Source organism: Babylonia areolata, chromosome 3, assembly GCF_041734735.1.
Source record: "Babylonia areolata isolate BAREFJ2019XMU chromosome 3, ASM4173473v1, whole genome shotgun sequence".
In the NCBI taxonomy this organism is placed as follows: Eukaryota; Metazoa; Mollusca; class Gastropoda; order Neogastropoda; family Buccinidae; genus Babylonia; species Babylonia areolata.
Genome location: NC_134878.1, coordinates 3271131 through 3298623, shown reverse-complemented (window position 1 = coordinate 3298623; position 27493 = coordinate 3271131). Strand labels below are relative to the sequence as shown.

The window sequence follows — 27493 nt, the reverse complement described above, 5'->3', positions numbered from 1 at the left end:
TTGCCATGGCAGAGTGGGCACGCAGGGTCATCTGCTTTCCCCCATTTCACTAAGTTTGTATTCAAGGGAAGGAGGTCACATACAGATCTTAGGATGAAACTGATCCTCAGAGGGGCCATGTTCCACATGTTGCTCCAGCTGAGACTTCTTTGGAGTGCATTTTCCCATGTTGTCCACTGCCCATGCTGGCCTTCCTTCTGGACTCTTCTGTCATACTCTTCCTTCTTGATCTCCTGTATGATCAAGTCTCTTTTTGCTCTGTGTGTGTATGTAACCTGGTGAGTTTATTTGAGTGCAGCCATGCATGCGCGCCTCTGTGTGTGTGTATGTGTGTGTACCATTTTTTGTGAAATGAATCTTGAAACAAAAGCACACACCCCATATCCATGAAAACAACAGCAAAGCAAAGGGTTGGTTCATACATCTGGCAATTTATTTGTCAACACATCAGTCATCAACAACAGTCCTCCATTGACATTGTCACATAAAACTTGCATCAGCTGCACAAATATGCAATGTACGTGTTCCAAACAACAATTTTGATTCAAGGTGAAAAATCCCTCGCCTGCCCTCAGTTTGTTATCAAACAACCTGCCCTCAGTTGTTATCAAACAACCTACCCTCAGTTGTTATCAAACAACCTACCCTCAGTTTGTTATCAAACAACCTACCCTCAGTTTGTTATCAAACAACCTGCCCTCAGTTGTTATCAAACAAACAAAATTCACTAAGTTGATCATGTTTTTTTATGACTGGAAGAAGACTTACAGGAGAAAAACAAAGGAGAATGAAGAGGATGAATGACAGTACTCCCTAAGGTACTCTAAAAGTGCCATTCATACGGCAGCGATACAATCGCTTTGATCACTCCTCATTGCGGGAGGTGAATAAAAGCAGGAAGTGCTAGTTCTGTTTGAAGTGAAAAATATGTGAAACCAACTCTGTCCAGTGACCATCGACAATCATATCAAACCATATCAAAGCCCTTGATCAGAAATCTTTATTGGACAACACAGAGATAAGATTTTCACTATCAACGTAATACTTTATCACAATCAATGGAATGCTCATCTTCTTTTTTCTCTTAGCAAGTCTACAAAAAACAAACCAATGCCTGGAAAAGATTTCAATGGATCATGGTTTCCTGAAACTGAAACTTAACTGACTGAAATGAAATGACAAGAATGTGAAAACTGTCACTCAAGATTTAAAAAAAAAAAAGTACACATATCAAATCAAGGAAGAAAGAATAGAAAGAAGAAAAAAACAAACCAACCAACAACAACAACAGTAAAGAAATGCAAATATGTAAATCCACTGACCATGTCCACATTTTTTCTCTTCTTCACATGATCTAAACACCTGAAGGTAATACCGCATCAACGCATGATTTCACCCCTTCTTAGGTGCATGCATACCTACAGCCAAGAAATAAAAATTGAACACATTCAAACCAAATACACACTGATTATCAGAAACAAAATAAAAAAACAATTAATAAAAAAACCCAAAAAAAACAATTACACAAATAAATAAAGATTAAAAAACAAAAAAACAAACAAAAAAAAAACAACTCATGAGCTTGACCTCAACTTCACAAGCATGCTAAGTCTTAGTTCCTTGATTGCTCTGTCTTTTTTTCTCTCAAGCACACATTCACTAAATGAAAATAACATATTTACAAAACAATGTTCCCCCTCCTCCACCAAACCAACCCTGTTATCAACAAGCTTGATTCTGTTTTTTCCTATTAGTAATGAAAAAAAATGATGTGTCTACAATTCTATCAACTGATAATATTGGATCGAGATAAGATAAGATGTGTTTAACATAGTGGGCGTCACCAACTTAAAGAGACAACACTGCTTCACATAGCAAGAGCAAGCAAGGGGAGAAAGGGCATCACCCACTTAAAGAGACTGTTTTAACAGTGGGCGTCACCAACTTAAGAGACATCACTGTTTTACATAGCAAGGCAAGGGGAGAAAGGGCGTCACCCACTTAAAGAGACTGTTTAACAGTGGGCATCACCAACTTAAAGAGACTGTTTAACAGTGGGCGTCACCAACTTAAGAGACATCATTGTTTCAGATAGGAAGAGCAAAGCAAACATGTGCATTTCAGCTAACTTTTATCCTTCCTTGCTATGTGACCCAGCCGACCACCCAGGGCTATAGCAGGGTGGACAATCTTCTAACTTTTGAAAATACTTTCACATATGTATTTGTTCCACCATTTTCCACACATACAGTATCACGCACACAAGACACACAACACAAACAGAGGGGGGAAACGACTGACAAGTTAAAAGAAAATGAAAGAAGACAATAAAGGAAACTATTTATCAGATGGCATTGAACAGCAAATGGTCAATGCTCAATGTCTTCTTTCTTTATCGCATTTTCACTGCGAGTGACATTAGACGTGTTATATATGTGTGTGTGTGTGAAGGGAGGGAGGTGGTGGTGGTGGTAAAAGGGGAATATACACGTGGCTCTCACTGTTCACACATGTCACCAAACATAATTCTAGTCTCTTCAGCTGTAATGTTGTGAGGATTTAACTTGAAGCGTTTTTTTCACCCACACTTGAATACTGATTAGAGTTAACACTCACAGGATTCATTCATGCACAAGTGAGTGTCAAAAAGTACACTATCACAAGCCCAACGTTCGAATATAAATAAACTTCATGCAGTCTCAAGCTGGGCTTGCACATACACATTGCGTCAGACATATACAAATAAATCAACACACACAAAAAAACATACACAAATAAATCAACACACAAACGTTGTTGCTTACTAACAACCAGACCATGCACATCACAGACAAGTGTGCATGCACCCATACAAGTTTACATAATATATGCACCAACATACATATATATATGCCCACACATCGTTTTCATTCTTCTTTCTGTACAAAACTGTAATTAAAAGTTGCACCAATGGGTCACGGTACAGTATGTGTAATTAATGTAATTTTCTGACCCTCAGACTCGAACACCATACATTCACAGGATAACAGAGAAACAATACCATGTAATAACAGTGTACCTATCTATAACAAAGAAACAAAGCACTGTAATAACAACATATCTAACTATATAACAGAGAAACAATACCATGTAATAACAGTATATCTATCTGTAAGATAACAGAAACAATACCATGTAATAACAGTATACCTATTTAACTATGATTAACTGATCATGAAATCGCCATGTATATGATTCCTGTCAACACTTTTGAGAGCTGTCAATGGCCATCACAGCATCATCAGAGTCTCGACCACTGATAAAATGAATTAAAAAAAAAAAAAAAAAAAAAAAAGTTAACACGATGGCACACAGCAGATTACTGTGGGGCTGCCTGAAAGCATAGCCAGCCTCACTGTTTAGGAACTCGTCTGACAGCACGCTTCAGTCTCCTTGGGCCGTCCCCAGCTCTGAAACACACGTTGTCACAGGTTCAGATTCTGGCCACCAGCATGAGACAGATTGAAATAGGAAAGCGCAGGTGTGTGTGCACAGACACACATACTCCAAAGAGCCAGTTACAGAATCACCCATCCATACACACAGTCACAAACACACAGCCACATGTATTTCTTCTGTGTTGTCTGTATAATCCAAGAAACATATTCAAGACTATAAAGATATGCCAGTTTTGAATAAAAGGTTAATATGTGTTTACACATTTCTTCTGTCATTGCTGCTGTGTGCACATGTCAAATGTCTAGAACTTCCTTTTCGAGGAAGTGCCTTTTAAATTTTTGTTCTTTTTAACCTGTGTGCTGGGTGAATTGGTAGATAGAAAGCACTGACTTGAATCATGTACTTCTCTTTACTGTTGATATAGGAAAATTGAAAAAACAACTTCCAGTTTAACAAAATAAACATCAAGTAATCAAGTAAAACAGAATAAAAATCCAGTATAGGAAAACTCGCACACAGTAAAGCAGAATATACAAGGTAAACAGAACAAACATCAAGTGAAACAGGATGAACATCAAAGTAATTAAGTAAAACAAAATAATCACTCAATATAACAAATAATAAATAATAGTAATATTAAAAAACAAAACAAAAAAACATCCGATAAAACAGAGAATAAACCATAACAATAATAGTAATGTTAAAGAAAAACATCCAATAAAACAGAAAATAATTACCATAACATTAATAGTAATATCAAAGAAAAACATCCAATAAAACTGAGATTATATACCATAACAATAATAGTAATATAAAAGAAAAACCGAGAATAAGTACTGTAACAATAATGGTAATACATGTATTAAAGAAAAACATCCGATAAAACAGAGAATAAACCATAACAATAATAGTAATGTTAAAGAAAAACATCCAATAAAACAGAGAATAAATACCATAACAATAATAGTAATGTTAAAGAAAAACATCCAATAAAACAGAATAAATACTATAACAATAACAGTAATGTTAAAGAAAAACATCCAATAAAACAGAATAAATACCATAACAATAATAGTAATGTTAAAGAAAAACATCCAATAAAACAGAGAATAAATACCATAACAATAATAGTAATGTTAAAGAAAAACATCCAATAAAACAGAGAATAAATACTATAACACATCCAGTGAAAAAACAGAGACCAAACATCAAGCAAAAAAGTCTGGGGATATTCACTCAATCTGGATCCATGACAAAGTGATTATTGTTGCCAGCATGGGACTTAGTAGCTGGTGTTCTTAGTACATTGAATCAGAACACCACTGAAGAGGCTCAGCAGCAGTGCAGAGTCTCCTCTGGTGTGTGACCCTATGGTGACCTACCACTAATAGTTCCTGCAAACTGCCAATGCTGGGACTGCGACAAATGAAACCAGGTGTGACTGTGTATGGGGGACTAAGAATGAGCAGCCAGTGAGTGAGTAATGACACTGAAATGGTGCAGATGACTGGGCAGCAATAAAAGCAGAGCAACAACAATCAGCAAATCGCCTCAGTACTGTGCCCAGAAGAAGACAGAGGGGACACCACTCACCCTATACTGAAGCTGTTTGGCGTGGTGGTGGGGGCGGTGAAGAGAGGAGTGGGGGGGTCAGAAGTGGACAAAGCAGCCTGGCCGAAGGTGGACTGGCTGGCCGTGTGGGCCGCTGCCCTGTCTGCTGCCCTCTGTAACACAGCACACAGGGCGTGATGCCACCTCCCTCTTGTCTTCAACCTTTCATATTAACTCTGTATGTGTGCATGCCTGTGTGCATATGTGTTCAAGCTGAGGTATGTCTGAGCATTATGAGCACATATGTGAGTGCTTGAGCAAAGTTGGATGATACAGACGACGACTATTGGGCAGATTTTGCTTCATATTTTTCCTTCACTTACGAATAGCTCTAATGCCATTTCTGGTAATTTTCTTCTCTCAACATCATCTCAAGACATCAGTTAAGTTGACAGCAGCAATAATAGCAACTTGAAATATAAAAATCAGCTATCCAAGATCAATGAAATAAAACCATGCATAAGTTTAACCGGATTGATTATTTTATGTAAGAACAACCTCAAAATACCCCCCCACCCCCCACCCCCCCCTTAAAACTGAATTTTTCAAAAAGTTAATAATGACTGTAAATTATTAGAACACAGAATTCCAATATCATCTTGTGTAAGAAAACTCTACAAATATAAGGAGATTCCGTCAATGCTAAGCAGCTTACAGGAGAGGCGAACTGGAACGCAGACGCTGTACTGTTGGACAGTTTATCTGCACCAGACGCTGTACTGTTGGACAGTTTATCTGCACCAAAACTGAATGAGGGCTGCACTGATCCAGAAAAACTGAAACCTGAAGGGAAATAAAACAACAGAACAACAATATTTCCCTTATCATTCAGTAAATGTTTAGAGCCTGAATCACAAGACTGAAAACACACACACATGTTTCAACTTCAAGTCACAGTGTTCATGTAAACACAGCCAGAACATGTTCCCTCTTCCATGAAATGGGCTTTTTCTAAAATGCTATTTGCTGATTGTTCCCTATGATGTGGCGAAAAAAAACCAAAAAAAAAAACCAATGAAGCAAGCAAAAAAAGAAGTATATTTCATGCCTTGCTACACTCATTCAAAGGTAGGCATGCCTTGTAGTCATCATCATCTCCATTTCTAAGTTCAGGCTGAACAATTCGCTGCTGTGGTTTATCACTGACAGAAATGCAAAGTCATTTTTTTGTCAATGATACAGAAAGTCAAAATTAAAAACTATTACAAACTTGGGTCATTTTCAAAAACACTTTTGGATATATATGAACATAGATATAGATATATATACATATAGATAGACAGATTTTTTTCTTTACAAATTAATATATAAAAAAAACAAACCCAACCACTTTTGAAACCAATATGAGTCCTGTCTAAGTTTCTGGGCCAACAAAGGGAGGGGAGGAACTCTTTTACGGGTGAAGACAATCCCAGAGTCAGACTGAAACTGACATTCAGTATTTTCACTCTTTTCTTAGGTCTTCGTTTAGTAAATATTTACACCATTCCAGGGAATACTCAATGTAAATGCAGTGGATCCTTTCCAGTTTCAAAGTGCCCTTTGAACTGTGACAGGTGCTATGTAAGTATCCATCTCTATCAATCCTTTAACCCCACCTGTGACAGGTGCTATGTAAGTATTCATAACTATCTATCAATCCATTAACCTCACCTGTGACAGGTGCAATGTAAGTATCCATATCAATCAATGCATTAACCTCACCTATGACAGGTGCTATGTAAGTATCCATCTCTATCAATCCTTTAACCCCACCTATGACAGGTGCTATGTAAGTATCCATCTCTATCAATCCTTTAACCCCACCTGTGACAGGTGCTATGTAAGTATTCATAACTATCTATCAATCCATTAACCTCACCTGTGACGGGTGCAATGTAAGTATCCATCTCTATCAATCCATTAACCTCACCTCTGACAGGTGCTATATAAGCATTCTTAACTATCTATCAATCCATTAATCCCACCTGTGACAGGTGCTACATCAGTATCCATATCTATCAATCCATTAACCTCACCTGTGACAGGTTCTATGTAAGTATTCATATCTATCAATCCTTTAACCCCACCTATGACAGGTGCTATGTAAGTATCCATCTCTATCAATCCATTAACCCCACCTGTGACAGGTGCTACATCAGTATCCATATCTATCAATCCATTAACCTCACCTGTGACAGGTTCTATGTAAGTATTCATATCTATCAATCGATTAACCTCACTTGTGATAGGCGCTACATAAGTATCCATAACTATCTATCAATCCATTAACCTCACCTGTGATAGGTGTTACGTAAGTATCCATAACTATCAATCCATTAACTCCAACTGTAACAGATGCTATGAAAGTATCCATACCTATCAATCCATTAACCTCACCAGTGACAGGTGCTATGTAAGTATCCATATCTATCAATCCATTAACCCCACCTGTTATAGGTGCTGTGCAAGTATCCATATCTATCAATCCATTAATCTCACCTGTCACAGGTGATATGTAAGTATCCATACCTATCAATCCATTAACCTCACCTGTGACAGGTGTTGTGTAAGTATCCATATCTATCAATCCATTAACTCCACCTGTGACAGGTGCTATGTAAGTATCCATCTCTATTAATCCATTAACCTCACCTGTGACAGGTGCAATGTCAGTATCCATAACTATCTATCAATCCATTAACTCCATCTGTAACAGGTGCTATGAAAGTATCCATACCTATCAATCCATTAACCCCACCTGTGACAGGTGCTATTTAAGTATCCATATCTATCAATCCATTAACCTCACCTGTGACACGTGCTATGTAAGTATCCATCTCTATCAATCAATTAACCTCACCTGTGACAGGTGCTATGTAAGTATCCATCTCTATCAATCCATTAACCTCACCTGTGACAGGTGCTATGTAAGTATCCATCTCTATCAATCCATTAACCTCACCTGTGACAGGTGCTATGTAAGTATCCATCTCTATCAATCCATTAACCTCACCTGTGACAGGTGCTATGTAAGTATCCATACCTATCAATCTATTAACCCCACCTGTGACAGGTGCTGTGTAAGTATCCATCTCTATCAATCCATTTACCTCAACTGTGACAGGTGCTATGTAAGTATCCATATCTATCCATCCATTAACTCCACATGCGACAGGTGCAGAGCTGGGGTTACGACCATATGGACCGCCGAGGTGAAGAAGTGGAAGACTGGCAAGACGACCATCATCTCCTTCTCATCAACTCCCCAAGCGACACCCCAACCTTCTATTCCAGACGATGGCGCTCCACCACTACCCCTGACCTTGCCTTTTGCACTGACGACCTCCACGGAGACGTTAGCAGAAAAGTAGGGGATCAGCTGGGAGGCAGCGATCACAGGCCAGTGTTCATCACTATCAACAGGAACACCACCAACACTCCTGTGCCCCCACGCTGGAATTACAAGAAGGCCAAATGGGGTCTCTTCAGACACCGCACCAATGCTCTTACCAGGGACATCCACGTCCACGGCAGAGACATCAATAACATTGTCAGAGAGCTGAACGGCTGCATCCTTCAAGCAGCCCAAGAATGTATTCCACGTGGAGCTCGCAAAGACTACAAACCCTACTGGTCAAACCAGCTTCAAGAACTTCAGGACGAGATGACAGAAGCCAGACAGGAAGCAGAAAGAAATCCATCAGATGAGAACCACCTGCGACTTCAGCAGACGAAAGCCAAATTCCTCAAGGCAAAAGTACAAGCGAGACGCCAGAGCTGGAGAGAGAAGACAGCGGCGCTGAACCTTGAGAAAGATGGAAGGAAGCTGTGGAAAGTTGTAGGTCAACTCAATGATGAAGGCAGCAGAGCTCAAACAACTACGCTGGAGAAGAACGGAGAGTTACTGACAGGACGACGCGCAGCAAACCGCTTTGCTGACAATTACGCAGAGGAGAGCAATGTACCTGTCAGCCCTCTCCAAACAAGAGAAGCAAGAAGGGAACAGAGAGAACGGACCCACAACACCGATGTGAAACTCATGAAGCAGCCCCTCACTCTTTACGAGCTTCAGACAGCTCTGAGGAAACTAAAAACCAGGAAATCCCCAGGGCCAGATGGGATCACTAACGAGATGTTGAAGCACCTCGGCAACACCGCTGTCCTGAAACTTCTGGAGGTTTACAACCACAGCTGGGAAACTGGGACCTTGGCTCAAGTCTGGCGAGAAGCCATCATGATTCCTATCCTTAAGAAGGGAAAGGACAAGAAGAAGGCGGCCAGCTACAGACCAATCAGCCTGACCAGCTGCGTTGTGAAGACCCTAGAAAGGATGGTGAACCAGCGCCTGCTTTGGTATCTCGAGACTGAAAACATCCTGGTTTCTGAACAGGCAGGCTTTCGTCAGTTTCACAGCACAGAGGACCAAGCTACCTACCTCGCACAAGAAATAGAAGATGCGTTCCAGGAGCAGAAGGTAGTTCTTGCTGCCTGGATTGATCTGCAAAAGGCCTTTGATAAAGTCTGGACTGACGGCCTCCTCGTGAAGCTGCAGAGATGTGGGGTCGCAGGGAACATGATGCGCTGGATCAGATCCTATCTCCACAACCGCAGGGCAAGGGTCACAGTTGACGGACACAAAGGCAAGAAAGTACTGCTGCGACACGGAGTTCCACAGGGAGGAGTCCTCTCCCCTTCCCTCTTCTTGATCTTCATCAATGACCTCATTGAAACACTTCCCAAAGGTATCCATGCTGCACTCTACGCTGATGACCTAGTGATGTGGTGTAAGGAGGAACATGCCACTACCGCCACCTACAGAATGCAGCTAGCAGCAGACCGCTTAGCAGCATGGGCAGAGGAGTGGTGTGTAGCCATCAACAAAGAAAAGTCCTCTACAACACTCTTCACACTGTCACCAAAACAAAAACCAGGAACCATCAAACTGGACGACACACCCCTGAGAAGGGACGAGGAGGCTACCTATCTTGGTGTCACCTTCGACAAGAGACAAACCTGGAAGCCACACATCAAACGTGCTGAAGCAAAAGCCAGACGCAAGTTGGCCATCATGCGAAAGCTAGCCGGAACCAGCTGGGGAGCAAACGAAACGATACTCAAGCGCGTCTACCAGGGAACCGTCAGGCCCCACCTTGAGTACGGCTCAACAGCCTGGTCTACTGCAGCGAAGACCCACCAGCAGTCTCTGGATAGGGTCCAAAATCAAGCCCTACGCATCATCACCGGATCCATGCGATCCACACCAATCAAGGCCATGGAGGAGGTTACTGCCATACAACCCCTTGCACAAAGGAGAGACGCCAAAATCATGGTCCAAGCAGAAAAGTTCCAGTGCCTGCCTGATCATCCGATGAAGAAGAGGATGAACGGACTGACAAAGAACCGCCTCAAGCGCAGTAGCTTTATCCATGAAAGCAAGAGACTTGCCAGGGCGCACCGGGATGGTGTGCCTCCATCGACGCTTCCACTGAGTCCCAACGACCTGCCGCAGCCATGGAATGAAGACTCCACAAGTTTTCATATCTCAACATCAGTCCCTCAGGTCGCTCCAGGAGATTCTCAGGATGACACGGCCAAACGCACTCTGACACAAGTCATGATTGCTGAAAGGTACCCTGAAGAATCCTGGATTCACGTGTACACAGATGGCTCTGCAACCAACGCTGTTGCTGACGGAGGAGCAGGAGTGTACATGAAGTCTCCTGAGCACCACACATCCACAGCAAGGATACCTACAGGAAAGTACTGTTCAAACTACGCAGCTGAGGTTCAGGCGCTCATACAGGCCGCTTCAATGGTTCACGACTCGGAGAGCGAATGCCCACAAGTTGTCTTTCTGACAGATGCGTTGTCTGTCCTGGAAGCCCTTGCAAGAGATAAACTTCCTCGTCTCAAGGAGAAACTACAAGAAGTTGCCCAGCAACGACGAGTAGTCCTGCAATGGGTTCCAGCCCACTGCGGAATTCCAGGCAACGAAATTGCGGACCAGCTCGCCAAACTTGGAGCGAAAGAAAGACAACCAAACAACAGTGTTAGCTTCGCTGAAAAGAAGACCCTCGTGAAGGCAGCACTACGACCACAAGCCACAAGGGATGCATATCACGAGCTTGAACGCTGGCAGCAGGTAGCAATTATGCGCTTACGCACAGGACACTGCCGCCTTAACGCACACATGTTCAAGAAGCTGAAGCTGGCACCATCACAGACCTGTCCCTGTGGTCTTGAAGACCAAACACCAGAACATGTTCTGCAGACTTGTCCCCTCCACCAGGGACTGAGAGACACCGTGTGGCCAGAAGCGACCCCACTACGCACCAAGCTCTACGGCTGCAGACAAGACCTGGAAGCCACGACGACATTTGTCTCGCAGGCCAGCCTGACTCTGTGACAAGTGCGACCGAAAAGAAGAAGAAGGTGCTATGTAAGTATCAATATCTATCAATCCATTAACTCCACATGTGACAGGTGCTATGTAAGTATCCATATTAACCAATCCATTAACCTCACCTGTGATAGGTGCTATGTAAGTATCCATATTAACCAATCCATTAACCTCACCTGTGATAGGTGCTATGTAGGTATCCATATCAATCCATGTCACCTGTGCCAGGTGCTAACTATCCATATCAATCAATCAATCAATCCATGTCATCTGTTCCAGATGCTAACTATCCATATCAATCAATCAATCCATGTCACCTATTCCAGGTGCTAACTATCCATATCAATCAATCAATTCATGTCACCTGTGCCAGGTGCTAAGTAACTATCCATATCAATCAATTAATCAATCAATCCATGTTACCTGTGCCAGGTGCTAAGTAACTATCTGTATCAATCAATTAATCAATCAATCCCTGTTCCAGGTGCTAAGTAACTATCCATATCAATTAATTAATTAATCAATCCATGTTACTTGTGCTAGGTGCTAAGTAACTATCTGTATCAATCAATTAATCAATCAATCCCTGTTCCAGGTGCTAAGTAACTATCCATATCAATTAATTAATTAATCAATCAATCCATGCTCCCTGTTCCAGGTGCTAAGTAACTATCCATATCAATCAATCAATCAATCATGTTACCTGTGCAAGGTGCTAAGTAACTATCCATATCAATCAATCAATCCATGTCACCTGTGCCAGGTGCTAAGTAACTACCCATATCAATCAATCATTCAATCCATGTCACCTGTGCCAGGTGCTAAGTAACTATCCATATCAATCAATCAATCAATCCATGTCACCTGTGCCAGGTGCTAAGTAACTATCCATATCAATCAATGCCACCTGTTCCAGGTGCTAAGTAACTATCCATATCAATCAATCAATCCATGTCACCTGTTCCATCAATCAATCTATGTCACCTGTTCCAGGTGCTAAGTAACTATCCATATCTATCAATCAATCAATCCATGTCACCTGTGCCAGGTGTGAGGGAAGAGGCGGCAGCAGCATTGCTCTGTGACCCGGCCCCCACAGTGAATGAGAAGTGTCCAGTGTTGGTGCTGCTCTCCGCCCCCAACGGTGGGAGTGGGCCGGTGTCCTTGCTGCTGGCAGCGTTGGTCTGTGTGTTGAAGGCAACACCGCTCCGCTGCCTGCCTGCTGAGGTTGAAAATTCAAAATAAACAGACTTGAATTTTCTCCCCCCCTCCCCCCAAAAAATATTTCATATATTCATTTTCTAAAAATCTTTGTTATCTTCCCCTGATTGGGAGTTATCTCATCCTATCCACACTGAGCATTATGATAATCATATTCTCTGTGCATTTTCCTTCAAGAAAAAATATTCTTTTACATACTTTTGAGCATCAATATAATTTTTGTGATTTTTATTTAGACGATGGTAATTGCCAGAATCACAAATAGTTGCAGGAGTCCTGGGTTAAGGCTTTGGCTGAAATGTTATGTGTGTGCGTGCTTCAGCTGGTGTGGTGTAAGAGGGGTAGAAGTCTGTGTGGGTATGCTCTGAATACACCAAGCATGTTGCAAATGCATAACACAGCCTGTTCCTGCTGACACTAGTGTTGTTTCATACATGTGCAGAAGGTGAGTGAGTGTGGACAGTATGCAGCCAGTTAAAATGATTCCTTTGTTTCTATTTTAGGTCCGTTTCACACAACTCACACATTCAATCTCAGAACAGGCTTTCAATTCATCCAAATCATGATTCCATACACAAACAATAGACTAACTATATACCACAATGATGTGCTGTGGCTATCCTTTGCTTAAGTTTCAGTTTGTTAATTGGATGGAAAAGGGGGTCTGGAATATTTCTCAAGTGCATGGGGACAGTTGTTTCCTTTCCTATGAAGATTTTAGTCAAAAGCATGGAAATATAACAAATTTTCTTACTTTAAATGGTTACATGAGGTCAGTTAGAAATTATATAAAAAAACCTGAACATTGAAATTGATAATGGCATTGCTTTACAGACGAGAAAATCATTACAACTGATATATTCAGTGAAAAAAGGAACAAAAGTTTATTACAACACTTTAGTTAAAAACAATATGACTCCTAAATGCTGTAACAAATGGAACAATTTGTTGCAACTGAACATTAACTGGAAACAGACATTTTTCAAAATATGTGATGTAAACTTAAAATGGTTTCAAATAAGAATAGTTCATAGGATTATTACAACATACAGATCACTGAAACAGATGAATATCTCTGATAATGATAAATGTAGCTTCTGTGGATCACATCCAAAAACCACTGAAACACCTTTTTTGGAGATGTGAGATTGTGCAGGGATTTTGGAATACTTTTCAAACTGATATTAATAACAAATGCAAAAATGTATACAATGCCCAATTATGTGAAGAACTGATTTTATTTGGAAACACACATTTGCTACAGATGACATTTTTTTTATTTTTTTATTTTACTTGCCAAAAACTTGTTGTACAAATGCAAAATCAATAAACAACAACCACAACTCAATGCATTTAAAACACAGCTCAGATTCAGACACAAAATCGAGGAACATGCATCTTATATATACTGATGAACCATCATGCTTTTCATACAAAGTGGAACAGTTACCTTCCAATTATGGAAACTGTTACCTAATCACAATTTTGCCTGTTCCATAATTACTATTCTGTATAATAGTCCTTACTTGTACTGACAGGTTTTTATTTTTATTTTTTTCATATTCATTTATTGATTCATTTGTTTTATCTTATTACTATTATCTTCTTTTTTTTCAAAATTTTTTTATTGTTGTTTGTCTTTACAATTGTAAGTTTCTTTTCCAATAATGTAGATGTGGTATACCCATTGCTCTTTATTATATTGCAATGCAGGGTTCGTCATTAACATTTTTTCACATGAGCGCCTGCGCTCTAGTTTCAGAATTTTGATGAGCGCAAACTGAAAACTAAGAGCGCACACTAAAAACTTCTTCTTTTCGCCATCCCCTTCACCGTCAGCCTTCCTTTTTGGGATCAAATATTTCAGTATTTTGATTTTGCACGGCCACGAAATCGATCGTGTGCTCCACTTTTCTACTCTTCAAGTCTGAAGAGCGCTCTTTTGCATAGCCTCCCCTGATTCACTAGGCCTACTTCCGGTTGAACTAACAAAACGTAAACAGACGGCTTTCAAACTTCGGTAAATGCAAAACGTTCGCGCTTTTGACTCTTGTTTGTGATGGACAATGGAATAACAATTTAGATACAGTAGTGTATGCTTATGTCTTTTCAAAATCAAGAGTGCAAGCGCTCTGAGTCAAGGAATTTTCCAGAGCGCAATTTGTTTTTTCAGAGCGTTCCGCTCAGCGCTCCCGTTAGTGACGAACCCTGCAATGCCACCACTCTCTTTCGCCTCATCCTTGATGCCATTACTGTAATAGTTGACATGACTGATGATATTGCTATGCTACAACTGGTCTCTTTATTATTAATATCACCTTAAATCATCATCACTACTGCAATCAATAATGCGTAAACACTGATTGATTGAATGATTGGAGAAGTTTTTTTTGTTTTGTTTTTTTTGTTTTGTTGTTGTTGGATATTGTTGTTCGTGCTTTGCTGCTTTCTATATTCTACTTTGGTTATGTCATGTGTTTTTTTTATCACAAAAGTGAATGCTACTGTTTGTTTTATACTGTTTGTTCATAATTCTCTGTATAGTATACATGTCTTTGCAAATTTTGTTTTTAACTTTAAAAAAAGAAAAAAGTTTCAGTTTGTTTTCTCAAGAAGCATCACTGTGTTCAGACAAATCCATATGTGCACAACCACTACTGTGGTAGGCCGATGCTTGATCAGCAGCATGACCAAACACACTTTGTCAAGCCCTGAGTGCATGAATATATATTTGTGTATTATACAGAGTCTATCAGAAAGGATTTCTTCTGTAGAATTTTGCCAGAGTATAACATTTATGTTGCCATGGGTTCTTTTTCAGTGCGTCAAGCGTGTGCTTCACACCAGACCTTGGTTTATCATCTCATCGCAATGACCAGACTCTCAGTCTGATTTTTCCAGTCAAACTTGGGAGAAAGGGAAAGGCCAGGATTTGAACCCAGATCCCAGCAGGCACTGTATTGGCAGATAAGCATCTTCACCATTCTGCCACCTTCCTCCATTGCTAAATATGCTGAAGACCAGCAGACCTTTTGACAGCTGTCCAAAGTTGAAGGCCACAGCACTGCTGGTGACGGCTGTGGGTGTGGCGAAGGTGAAGGGCTCCCCACCATCATCAGCAGGCTTGGAGCTGGTCAGTGGGGGCGTCGTCACGTCGGCTGGACCCACACCTGCAATGTGTCACAAGTCGTATCTGTTCCAAACACACACACCACAAAAAACAAAACCATTTGACCTTACAAATAATTTTACCAATATATATTTTTTTGGATTCAAGATAGCTCTTAGCTAATCCCTTGAATAATGACAAATGAATGATATATGTGAAGTGAACCTATGAGTATTTATGTAGACTCCTTGAATTATACTCTACTGCGTAATGCTCCACTGGTTTTTGATGAATTCCGATTTTCTCCTTTCTTTTTTTTCCTTTTGTGTGCATTTTTTGATGACATTATGTGGAACTGGACTACATGTGTTTTTCTTGAGAAATATACCCTTCACAGCAAGGGGGATGGGGGCGGAGCTAGCTCTCAGCAAAAAAAATCTTTTTCCTTAAATGCTTTGGCCAAGATGAAATTTTGTTCAACAATCAATATTAAAAATTAAAAAAAAAGACAAAAAAAGACAAGGTCTTAGCAAATGAACATTAAAAAATGGCTTTGTCCTAATCATAACTTGACTAAAGTGTACACATCTTGTGAACTGCTTTCTACTTTAATCCCAACTAGAGTCTGGCTAATGGGGAGACTACAAAACCCAAATCTAACTTAAAAAAAACAAAAAACAAAAAAACAACAACAAAAATCAGGGACAAAACCTGACTTCTATTTCTGACATGCTGCTTTCTGCCTCCATGGCTTACAGCTTCGCACTTAGTATTCTGACTCCCTGGCTTACAGCTTCACACTTAGTATTCTTTGACTCCATGGCTTACAGCTTCACACTCAGTATTCTGACCCCCTGGCTTACAACTTCACACTTAGTATTCTACAGCTTCACATTCAGTATTCTTTGACACCGTGGCTTACAGCTTCACACATAGTACTCTTTGACTCCATGGCTTACAGCTTCACACTCAGTATTCTGACTCCCTGGCTTACAGCTTCACACTTAGTATTCTACAGCTTCACATTTAGTATTCTTTGACATCGTGGCTTACAGCTTCACACATAGTACTCTTTGCCTCCATGGCTTACAGCTTCACTTAGTATTCTACAGCTTCACATTTAGTATTCTTTGACACCGTGGCTTACAGCTTCACACATAGTACTCTTTGACTCCATGGCTTACAGCTTCACATTTAGTATTCTACAGCTTCACATTTAGTATTCTTTGACACCGTGGCTTACAGCTTCACACATAGTACTCTTTGACTCCATCGCTTACAGCTTCACACTTACTATTCTACAGCTTCACACTTAGTATTCTTTGACACCGTGGCTTACAGCTTCACACTTACTATTCTACAGCTTCACACTTAGTATTCTTTGACACCGTGGCTTACAGCTTCACACTTACTATTCTACAGCTTCACACTTAGTATTCTTTGACTCTGTGGCTTACAGCTTCACACTTAGTATTCTTTGACACTTTGGCTTACAGATTCACACTTAGTATTCTACAGCTTCACACTTAGTATTCTTCAACAGACACTTAGTATTCTACAGCTTGACACTTAGTATTCTTCAACAGACAGTATTCTACAGCTTCACACTTAGTATTCTTCAACAAACACTAAGTATTCTACAGCTTCACACTTAGTATTCTTCAACAAACACTTAGTATTCTACAGCTTCACACTTAGTATCAAGCTGAGTATTCTTCAACAAACACTTAATATTCTACAGCTTAACACTTACTATTCTACAGCTTCATATTTAGTATTCTTCAACAAACTTAGTATTCTACAGCACCACACTTAGTATTCTGCAGCTTCACACTTAATATTCTTCAACAAACACTTAGTATTCTTCAACAAACACTTAGTACTCTTCAGCTTCACACTTAGTATTCTACAGCTTCACACTTACTATTCTACAGCTTCACACTTGGTATTCTTCAACAAACACTTAATATTCTGCAACTTCACACTTAGTATTCTACAGCTTCGCACTTAGTATTCTTCAACAAACACTCTACACAAGCCCACAATGTTTGGTATTTTGTACAAGTTAATCAGAAAGATCCTCCTGGGTGCTGGATTATCTGATGATCTATTAAATATTTGTTTCACCATGTTTTTCCTGCTTTCTGACTGAATTACTGACTTCAATCATAAAATCAAAACAAAGGTAAAAAAAAATTAACCCCCACCCCACATCCCTCCCTCCAAAAAAAAACCAAAAAAAAAACCCCACCCTGGACTGTACCATTGTCAGACACTCCTGTGTCCCCGTTAACAGCTGACACCTCCCCCAATGTACCAGTCTCCTTCGCTCCATTATCCCCGTTGACAGTGGACATGGCGGGCGAGGAAAAGAGTGCACTCCCATGCTGCCCTGAATGGGGCCTGGTCACAACACCTGACTCACCAGACCTGCTGCTGGCAAAGCCTGAACCACCTGAAGCACCAAACACAAAGCCTGAACCACCTGAAGCACCAAACACAAAGCCTGTGGAACCCACAGAACTGGGGGCAAATAAATGATGTCCATTCTGACTTGTTGAAGGGGCCTTCGCCGTCCCTCCAAAGATGAAGCCACTGTTTGTTGAGGATGTTTTCTGGCCTGTGCTCTGTTTTTCACAGGAGTTGCTGCCATTTAAGGTCACTTCTGTGGACACACTGGAGCCAAAAACAAAGGGGGGTGAACTCTGACTGTGTGTGGTCCTGCTGAACTGAGAGCAGCCTGGAGATGTGGAGTGAGCTGCCCCTGACGACGATGGAGCGGCATTGTCAGACACACTGTGACACATCCTGTCACCTCCTGACACAAGAGACACTCTGTTGCAGGTGTTTGTTGTACAGCTGTCTATGACTGAAGTCTCAGTGGAAGTCACTTCACCAGCATCATTTCTTGCTGCAGAGTCCTTCTTCTCACGCTGGACACCAAACGTGAAACCTGAAGAGGCCACAGTCTGGGAATTGTCTGGCGTTGATTTCCCAAACGTGAAACCTGAAGAGGCCACAGTTTGGGAACTATCTGGTGTTGATTTCCCAAACGTGAAACCTGAAGAGGCCACAATCTGGGAATTGTCTGGCGTTGATTTCCCAAACGTGAAACCTGAAGAGGCCACAGTTTGGGAACTATCTGGTGTTGATTTCCCAAACGTGAAACCTGAAGAGGCCACAGTTTGGGAACTATCTGGTGTTGATTTCCCAAACGTGAAACCTGAAGAGGCCACAATCTGGGAATTGTCTGGCGTTGATTTCCCAAACGTGAAACCTGAAGAGGCCACAGTTTGGGAATTGTCTGGTGTTGATTTCCCAAACGTAAAACCTGAAGAGGCCACAGTTTGGGAATTGTCTGGTGTTGATTTCCCAAACGTAAAACCTGAAGAGGCCACAGTTTGGGAATTGTCTGGTGTTGATTTCCCAAACATGAAACCTGAGGCCTCAGTCTCTGTAGTTGATGTTGCCAGTCTGGAACTTCCTGTGGCACTGAAGGCAGTAGAAGAGGAGGATCCGAACTTGAAGCCCTCTGCCCCTGCTGCTGCTGCCGGAGATCTGAAGTCTGCTGACGCTGAGCCAAGAGCAGTGGAGACTGACGCCCCCAGTTGAACCCCCCCAGGACAACTGGTGTTGGAGGAGGAGGAGGGAATGGCAGGGGGGAAGCTGGTGGTGATGGCAGGTGCTGGTGCTGCTCCTGTCATCAGATATCAATCACCTTGTTCCTGTCAACGCTGTATAAACCAGTGTGTGTGTGTGTGTGTGTGTGTGTGTGCGCGTGTGTGCGTGCATGTGTGTGTGTGTGTGCGTGTGTGTGTGTGTGCATATATATATATATCAATCTTTGCCCTCTGCGTATATATTTCTCTTAACTATTCTTTAATGTATTCTACCATTTCTTAAAAGTAAGATTTAATCATTTTTCATTTCAGTCTAGGGAGGCTGTCAAGGATTCATGTGTTGGGAAATGGTTCAGGCACAAGCACATTTTTCTGTTTTCTGCAGCAGGTGTGGTGCAGTGTATGGACCTGTTTTCTGCAGCATGTGTGGTGTTTTCTGCAGCATGTGTGGTGTTTTCTGCAGTATTTTCTGCAGCAGGTGTGGTGTTTTCTGCAGCAGGTGTGGTGTTTTCTGCAGCATGTGTGGTGTTTTCTGCAGTATTTTCTGCAGCATGTGTGGTGTTTTCTGCAGCAGGTGTGGTGTTTTCTGCAGTATTTTCTGCAGCAGGTGTGGTGTTTTCTGCGGCAGCATGTGTGGTGTTTTCTGCAGCATGTGTGGTGTTTTCTGCAGTATTTTCTGCAGCATGTGTGGTGTTTTCTGCAGCAGCATGTGTGGTGTTTTCTGCAGTATTTTCTGCAGCAGGTGTGGTGTTTTCTGCAGCATGTGTGGTGTTTCTGCAGCAGCATGTGTGGTGTTTCTGCAGCAGCATGTGTGGTGTTTTCTGCAGCAGATGTGGTGTTTTCTGTAGCAGCATGTGTGGTGCATAGTGACCTGTTTTCTGCAGCAGGTATGGTGCATAGTGACCTGTTTTCTGCAGCAGGTGTGGTGCATAGTGACCTGTTTTCTGCAGCAGGTGTGGTGCATTGTGACCTGTTTTCTGCAGCATATGTGGTGCATAGTGACCTGTTTTCTGCAGCAGGTGTGGTGCATTGTGACCCGTTTTCTGCAGCAGGTGTGGTGCATTGTGACCCGTTTTCTGCAGCAGGTGTGGTGTTTTCTGCAGCAGGTGTGGTGTTTTTCCTTCAAACTGTAACTGAAACCAACGTGCTTTGTCATGCTTTGAGTGCATACATTTGCGTACTTATCAGAGTGGATTTCTTCCAAGGAATTTTGCCAGAGGACATGTTGCCATGGGTTCTTTTTCAGAGCACAAAGTCAGTTCTGCACACAGGACCTCTTTTTACTGTCTCATACAAATGCATGGATGCTCAGTTTGATTTTCCAGTCAAACCTGGTTGCATGGGCTTGGCAGGGATTCACAGGCATTGTACTGGCAGATCAGTGCATCAACCATTCTGCCATCTTCCCCCATCAAGAGCTCTGTCCATTTCCTTGTCATTTATTCTTCATTTTAAAAGTTGTCCAACCAGTTTGGTTAATTTAATCAGCATTTGATATCTGGTACTCACTTCTCTTTCTAAAAAGTGATTTCTTTAACCAGTTGAGTGCCAGAAAATTTTGTGAAAAAAAAGTTCTCTCCCCTTGCCCAGAAATTTTGAGGATTCAGGGGTAATAAAAAAAAAAAAAAATCAAGTACTAAATCTATGGGAGATAACAGAAAGAAAGTGAACGTTTTTGTGAAGGAAAAGGCTGATTGTAGACAACTGTTCAGGCATTTAAAGTCAAGATAATAATTTTTGTGCAACAAAAAAGTCTATTTCCACCTCTACATAATGACACCCATAAAGAAAAGAAACAAAATACAGCTAGAAATAGCATGCATACTGTGAGATTATACCTGTAGAAGAAATTAAAGCAAGCTATAAGTTTATAAAAACAAATCACAGCTCATGTAGATATGTAAGTGAATCACTGTCCTAACAATGGCAAAGGTGGTTAGAATCAATGTAAAAGGTCAATGATGATCTCAGAAAGTAAGCTGGCAAGCTTTTCAACAGCTAAGAGCTTTCACAAGTGAGAGGGTGTTCTTTGATGACATTCACTCCCTTCAAGTTACACATGGGCCAATTAAAGTGTCTGTTGTGCATCCGGCTTGCCACCTCTTCAAACAAGTCAACCATCTGATTCAGCAGAAAAAAAAGCATTAAAAACAAAAAGCATGTGTTTCACGTCCAGTGCGGGTTCAATCCTGCATTTCCTGAAAACCATGGAGCACTGGCAGTTGTCGATTTCCTGCAGTCTGCACTGAAATGTGAGTACACAGGCGTCCAACTGCCAAGCCCCCTTCATAACCTATGGCTGGCATTCAACCTATCATCTTACATCACTCCTCTCCCTGTCCTCCTCTTCCACTTGTTCAGAAACACTGCCTGACTGGACAGATGAACTGAATCACCATCCAACAGGCTGTCAGTTTCATCACTGTCATCGTCAATCACCTTCGTGTTCAAACCAATCATCAGACAAGAGAGATCCTTCTCCATCGCTATAGCTGTACATTATCACAAGCACAGCTTTTGGAATTGTGTACATCTGCTGACTGTGAACACACCCTTTACTGGACACAGTTTTAAAGTCCCCTTTTCCCTGAAATGAGCAACTCCCCTTTTCCATTTTTGGGGTATCCTTTCTCGGGTTAGCAAATCATTATAAATTTAAAAAAGGGGGCCCCCCCTTCAACTTAAATGAAATTTCATTTAAAAGGGGATTTTGTATTAAAAAACTCCTTTTTTTGGTGTTAAAAAAATTTAAAACCATGTAAAACTGATGCAAATTTAGGCCTTTTGGTTTGCTCTTTTTCCCAAAAAATTTCGGCGGCTAACAGTGAAAAGAGGGCCCAAACCGCTCCACCCCAATCAAACGCCTCAAAAAAACTATAAGCGCTTAAATCTTTCCGGGGCCATAAAACAAAAATGCCCCATGAAAACCACGGCGGAGACGGGGGGAAAACGGACGGGGGGGGAAATTCAAATTTTTGACAGGGAAAGTATTTTTAAACCCACCAAACATGGAGAAAAAATACAAACTCCCCCTTTTGGTGCCCATAAAAACAACCATGCCCCAAACGGGATGCAAATTTAAAGAAAATTTGGGAGGGGGGAAAACCCCTATTTGGTTTTTCATAGGGGGACCCCTTTTTGTAACTGAGACGGCAGTTTTTGCCGCGACAAAGGAAATCCCCTTGGAACCCCCGCCCGGGCCCTTTAAAACGGAAATTTCCTGAGGAAGAATTGATAAAAGGGATTCCGGGACGGCCAAAAGGGCTCCTTTCCAAGACATGCGGCTTGGGGAAAGAGTGCTGGAAGGCGGGCCCGAAGAAGCTATAGGCCCGCACTTCGGTGCCCTGGGATGAAACAGCGATATCCCTGTGTGCATAAGTAGGCTCTAAATACTTAAAAACCCCTGGGGGGAAAATGGTGCCTGAAAGCATGCCCTTTCTTGTAATTCCCCCATTGAGGGAGATGAGAAACCCCCCTCGGAGAAAAAACCCAAATGGCCGAGCCCAAAATCCCAATAAAATTTGGACACCGAACAGGACGGGGTGCCAAATCCTCATCATTTTGGGCAAGAATATCAACAAATTTCTACCCTCGGAGGGGGGGAAAGGGAAAACCTCGGGTTTTTTGGGTTCTTACCAGAAACCTGGAAGGAAACGAATATGAGGAACCATCCTGGGGAAAAGGCCAGATCTTGGGCATTTCACTAAGCCCGTCCCGCTAAAATTCAAACGACGGGCCTGTGGCCAGCCACCAAAGGGGAAATTTTTTTCTTGGGGGTGATGATGCCCAACAGGAATAGCCCCCCAAATTTGGTAAAAAGGGTTTTTTTTCCCGAATAAAAATCCAGCACCAGGAACAAGTCCCAAAAGGGGCCCCTTTCCGGGGTTTTCTAGTTTCCTTCAGGGGAAACCCCAAACCCCACCCTCTGAGGGGAAAAAATCCATTTCAAAAGGGCGGAACCACCTAGCTTTTTGGGAAAGGGTGGTACAAAAGGGCCCAGACCTGTACCCTCGCACAGAACAAGAAGCAGGATAACCAGGAGCAAGAGCCAGAAAGTTGGCCAGCTGCTTTCCGAAAAGGTTCGTAGGGTAATGCCCGAGCTGTACACCCCCCGAAAACCAAAACCCTTCCACGAAACCCTACAAAGTCTCCTTTCCCCCGCCCCCCTTTGCTCGGGTACTATGGAGAGGGGGGTCAGGGGGGCAGACCCCTGGGCCAGCACACCCCGACCAGAGGGCCACCGGGGGGTCGAGGAATTCAATGGTGATGCTGACAGTTCCGCCGAAACAGCGCCATGCGTGCGGGGAAACATTTTGGGGTTTGGGGAATGCGGAGGCCCAGTGGGGCTGCCCCCGCAGATAGTTTTTGGTTTCAATTCCCGGGGTTGGGAACATGTGTCGGGGACTAAAGGGTTTCCGGGAACCCAGGTCTGGGCGGCCTTTTGGGCGCAAGGGAGGATCGGCTGCGGGGTTCCAATCTTTTTTTTCCGAAACACCTTGGACAAATTTGGGAAAGGGGAAGGAAAAACGCGGAGGCATCAAACTGTTTCCAACTAGAGAGAGAGAAACCACGCCCCCCTTCCTTCTGGGTCGGCAACCGAAGACAGGGAAAGTGGGAAGTCTCTTGTTAAACCCGGGGTCCACCATGGGCCGAAACCACTGTTCCCACCCCCCTAAGGTTTTCCCTTGCCCGGGGTTGAAACTCTGTGCGCATGAACTTTTGGGGCCCCGGGTTTAAGAGCATCTCCCAAGAATTTGGGTTTTTTCCTTTGCTCAGTGCCCTCGCTGAAAGGAAAGGGCCCTTGCGGGTTGGCACCAAACGGGGGAAGCCCAGTCCCGCATTAAGGGGTTTCTGCCAGGCGTTTCCCCCCCATTTTTTTCACATAACATGCAAACCGTGTTTTGTCCTGAACAAGCGATGGTCTTGCCAGGGGCCCCTTCCCCCATGAATGAAAGGAGATTTCCTGCAAACCCTGCCCTCCAGCCCCCCAGAACATTGATGGGGGCAAAAGGCCTCCCCGGGGGACCAAGCCCCTGCTGCATAGAGTGAGTCCATGTGGGGGCCCCAGCCCAGGGAGGGGCGTCTGTGAAGAGGTCCCCCCCCCCCTGAAGAGTAGGTGGGGCCCAAAAAGGGGGCCCCCTGTTCCAAAGGGGGGGATTAAAAAAAATTTTGAAGTCCAAAACCCCCCCAGGAAAACCCCTTCCCCCAACATACTGGGTTTTCCCATGGCTGAGTGCTCCCGGGACCGGCGTAACCTCAGTTTCCCCCTGGAGGGGGGGCGCTTTAAAACCCGTCCAGGGGAAAGAGAGGTGCCGTGGACCCCCATCATGGGCCCCAAAAGGGAAAAAAATTTTCGCGGCTGTATCTTGGGAGGAGTGGCGCCAGTGGCTGAGGAGGCCTCCCCGAACGGACCAGTGATCTTGGGGCCAAAAGACAAAAAAAAGACCGATGTCGAATCTCATCCCCAAAAGTCGAAGGACGACCCTGGGGACAGATCCCCATATCTGCTGGTCCAAGAGGAACCCAGTTGGGGGGCAAAGGTCAAAAGTCTGGCCGTAAACCAGGCACCCGGGGCCTTTTCGACGGGGGCCCGGTAACCAAATCTCCAGGGACACACAGAGACAAAGGATTTCCGAGCGGGCGAAGGACACCAATTCCCGCACCCCCTTGGTAGAAAAGGAAAGGGCCCAAGGGGCAGACCAAATGGGGAGGGCCGGGAAATGGAATTTCCCCCCGTCCCCCACACAACCTCAGGGACCGACGGGAATGCCGAATGGATGATATAAGAAAATAAGGGAAACTTCCCGAACGATAAGGTAGGGCCCAAAAAACCCTTTTTGGATGGTCTCCCCAATCTGTGCCGTGTGGGCCATCTTTTAATTTTTTTTTTGGGAAGGGAAATTTTTTGAGGGGGGGCAATTTCCCAAAAATGGGCTCCAACCTCCCGAGACCTTTTTGGGAAACCCCCAAAAACCACCGTAAAAAAACCCGGGGGCCCGGGGCCGAGAGTTGGGGAAAAAGCCCCATGAAAGGGGTGGGTTTCGATATCTCTTTTTTTTTGGGGGGCTTTTCCCTTCCCCCCCCTCCACTGGGGACCTAAGGAGGGAAAGTGGGTCTTTAAAAAGGGGGGAGATCCCTTTCCCCCCAAAACAGCAAGTAAACCCCCACCCCTAGCACCGACCCTAACCCCTCGTTGGGGTCCCCGGAAACACAAACCCCTTTATGTGCATGCCGGGACAAGTTTCCTACTTTTGGGGGGGCTGAAAAGACTGGCGGTGCTGAAACGGGGGCCCCCCCAAATTGGGGGGGCGCCCTTTTGGCCTTGGGCATGGCCGGGTGGCTTGGACAGACCCTAAGGTGGTTTAAAATTTCCCCCTCCCTGATTCGGCACACCTGCCTTACAGGCGGGGTGGCATATGGAGGGGCCCTGGGGGCCCCTCTCTTAATGGCTAGAACCCCCCGGGGCCCCTGGGGAGGGGTGGCCCAAATAATAGGGGGCCACCTCCCTGTTTTTTCTTTTGCCCTGGGCTGACAAAAAGGAGCGGGAAAATGGCCGAAGAGGGGAGTGCTGCTGTGCTGGGAAAAGGCCGCAGGGCAGCCCTCCCCCTTTCCCCAGGGAAAAATTTTGAGAGGCTGAAAAAAAACATCACCCGCGCTAGCCCAGTAAATTTAAGTGAAGGCTGGGAGCGGTGTCTGTTTACTTCCGGAGAAACCCGAGCTACCCATTGCCAAAAGCGTGGAAAACCCCTGGTCGGTGAAAAAGGCCCGGCGGGACAGAGGAAGGAGACCCCTTGTCCTGATTAAAATGGACACTAAACGCAAGGTCATTGGCCCTTTTAAAGGGAAAGGTCGAAGGTGTAAAGCCGTGGAAAACCCGAGGGGGCAGCGGCGGGCCAATTTTTTCCCCCCTCTTCTTTAAAGTTTTTAAAAAGGGAAGGGTTTGCTGAAATGGGGGAAGGTTGGTGCGCTTTGAGAAAACCCAAAATCCGTCCCGGCGGAGGGGTCTGGGCCCCCGTAGGGGGGTGGTCCTGCGTGTACCAGGACACAACCCTTCCCTTTTAGGAAAACTTTAAGAAACTTTTCCCCCCGGGGGAAAAAGGGGCCCGGGGCAAAAGGGGCTTTCCCGCCCCCAGGAGGGATGGAAGCCCCCCCCCCCTGACAGTGGGGGGCGACTTAAAAAAGCCCTACCTGCACCATTTCTGGCACTCGAGTTGCCCCTTTTGGTTCTGGAGTTAGAGTCACATTTCTTTAAAGGGGGGTCAAAGGGAAAAAAAGTAGCCTGGGGACGCCTTTGGCATAACGTGGCCCCCATTGGGGAGGGTTTAGTTTTTGAAGCTTTGGCAAAGTCCGGGTTTGGCAAAGGGTGGGCCCTAGGGAGGGACCGGGGTCAATCTGTCCCCCCTGGTGTGGGGGAAAAGTGGCCCTCTGCTTTTTTCGACCTCATCCAAGACAGGGGCCCCCCACCTTGTTTCGCGTCCATCCCCCGCTGGGTGCCAACCCAAGTGGATGTACCCACTGGGGGGGTCCTGTGGCCGGGGTTTTAGCCCATCGGGATGAGCGGGACGATCCCGGGGCCGGGGCCCAAGGGGCCGGGCCCCTTTATGTCCTTGACACCTAACGGGGGGGGAGCGGTGGGCCCCTAGGCCAAAACCATGCTTGGGAGGTGGGGGGCCCCCCACCTTTTTAGAGAGGGGGCGTCCCTGGAAGCAAGAGGACCCCCGATGCCCGTGTGGGGGCAAACCAAAAAAAACCCCCACATCTCACTGAAAGGGCCGAGGGGTGGGCAGGTTGGGGGCGGGCCCCCCCCCGCCGGGCCGAGTAGGGCCCCTGAGCAGTCCGTCGGGTTTCCCCGAAAAAGGAGGCCGTTGTGACCGTGGTTTGGGCACCGGGGTTGACGAAGGGCCCCCCCAATTTTTGGGGCAGAGTGGCAATAATTTGGGCGAAAGGGAAATCCCACCGACCCGGGCAAGAAGTCGATCCCACTTGGGGGGGGGCCCCTGGTGTTTCACCCTGTGAGATGTTTCTGGGTTTGGGTCCGGGGGGGAGCGACAAGGGGGTGGCCCCTTTGGGCTCCCGGGAACCCAGAAAGGGGCATCCCAGATGCGCCCCCAT

General features: G+C 44.1%; 2 protein-coding genes across 2 annotated transcripts in view; both read right to left on the bottom strand.

Moving 5' to 3' along the window:
* Nucleotides 1-419: 419 nt before the first annotated feature.
* Nucleotides 420-27493, bottom strand: part of LOC143279666 (uncharacterized) — a 139448-nt gene continuing 112374 nt past the window's right edge. The window contains exon 20 of the transcript XR_013054935.1: nt 420-693. The gene's annotated coding sequence lies outside the window, so the exon portion shown is untranslated. The remainder of the gene's footprint in view (nt 694-27493) is intronic.
* Nucleotides 685-27493, bottom strand: LOC143280232 (uncharacterized). The gene is made up of 12 exons (XM_076584865.1): nt 27146-27493; nt 24828-25047; nt 23525-23819; nt 22660-22747; nt 21552-21626; nt 20253-20514; nt 18013-19458; nt 15682-15822; nt 12471-12650; nt 5705-5832; nt 5032-5162; nt 685-3449 (listed from the first exon to the last, which is right to left on the bottom strand). Exons 1-12 carry the CDS (start codon nt 27491-27493, stop codon nt 3392-3394), a joined length of 3372 nt encoding a protein of 1123 aa, XP_076440980.1. The 3' UTR covers nt 685-3391.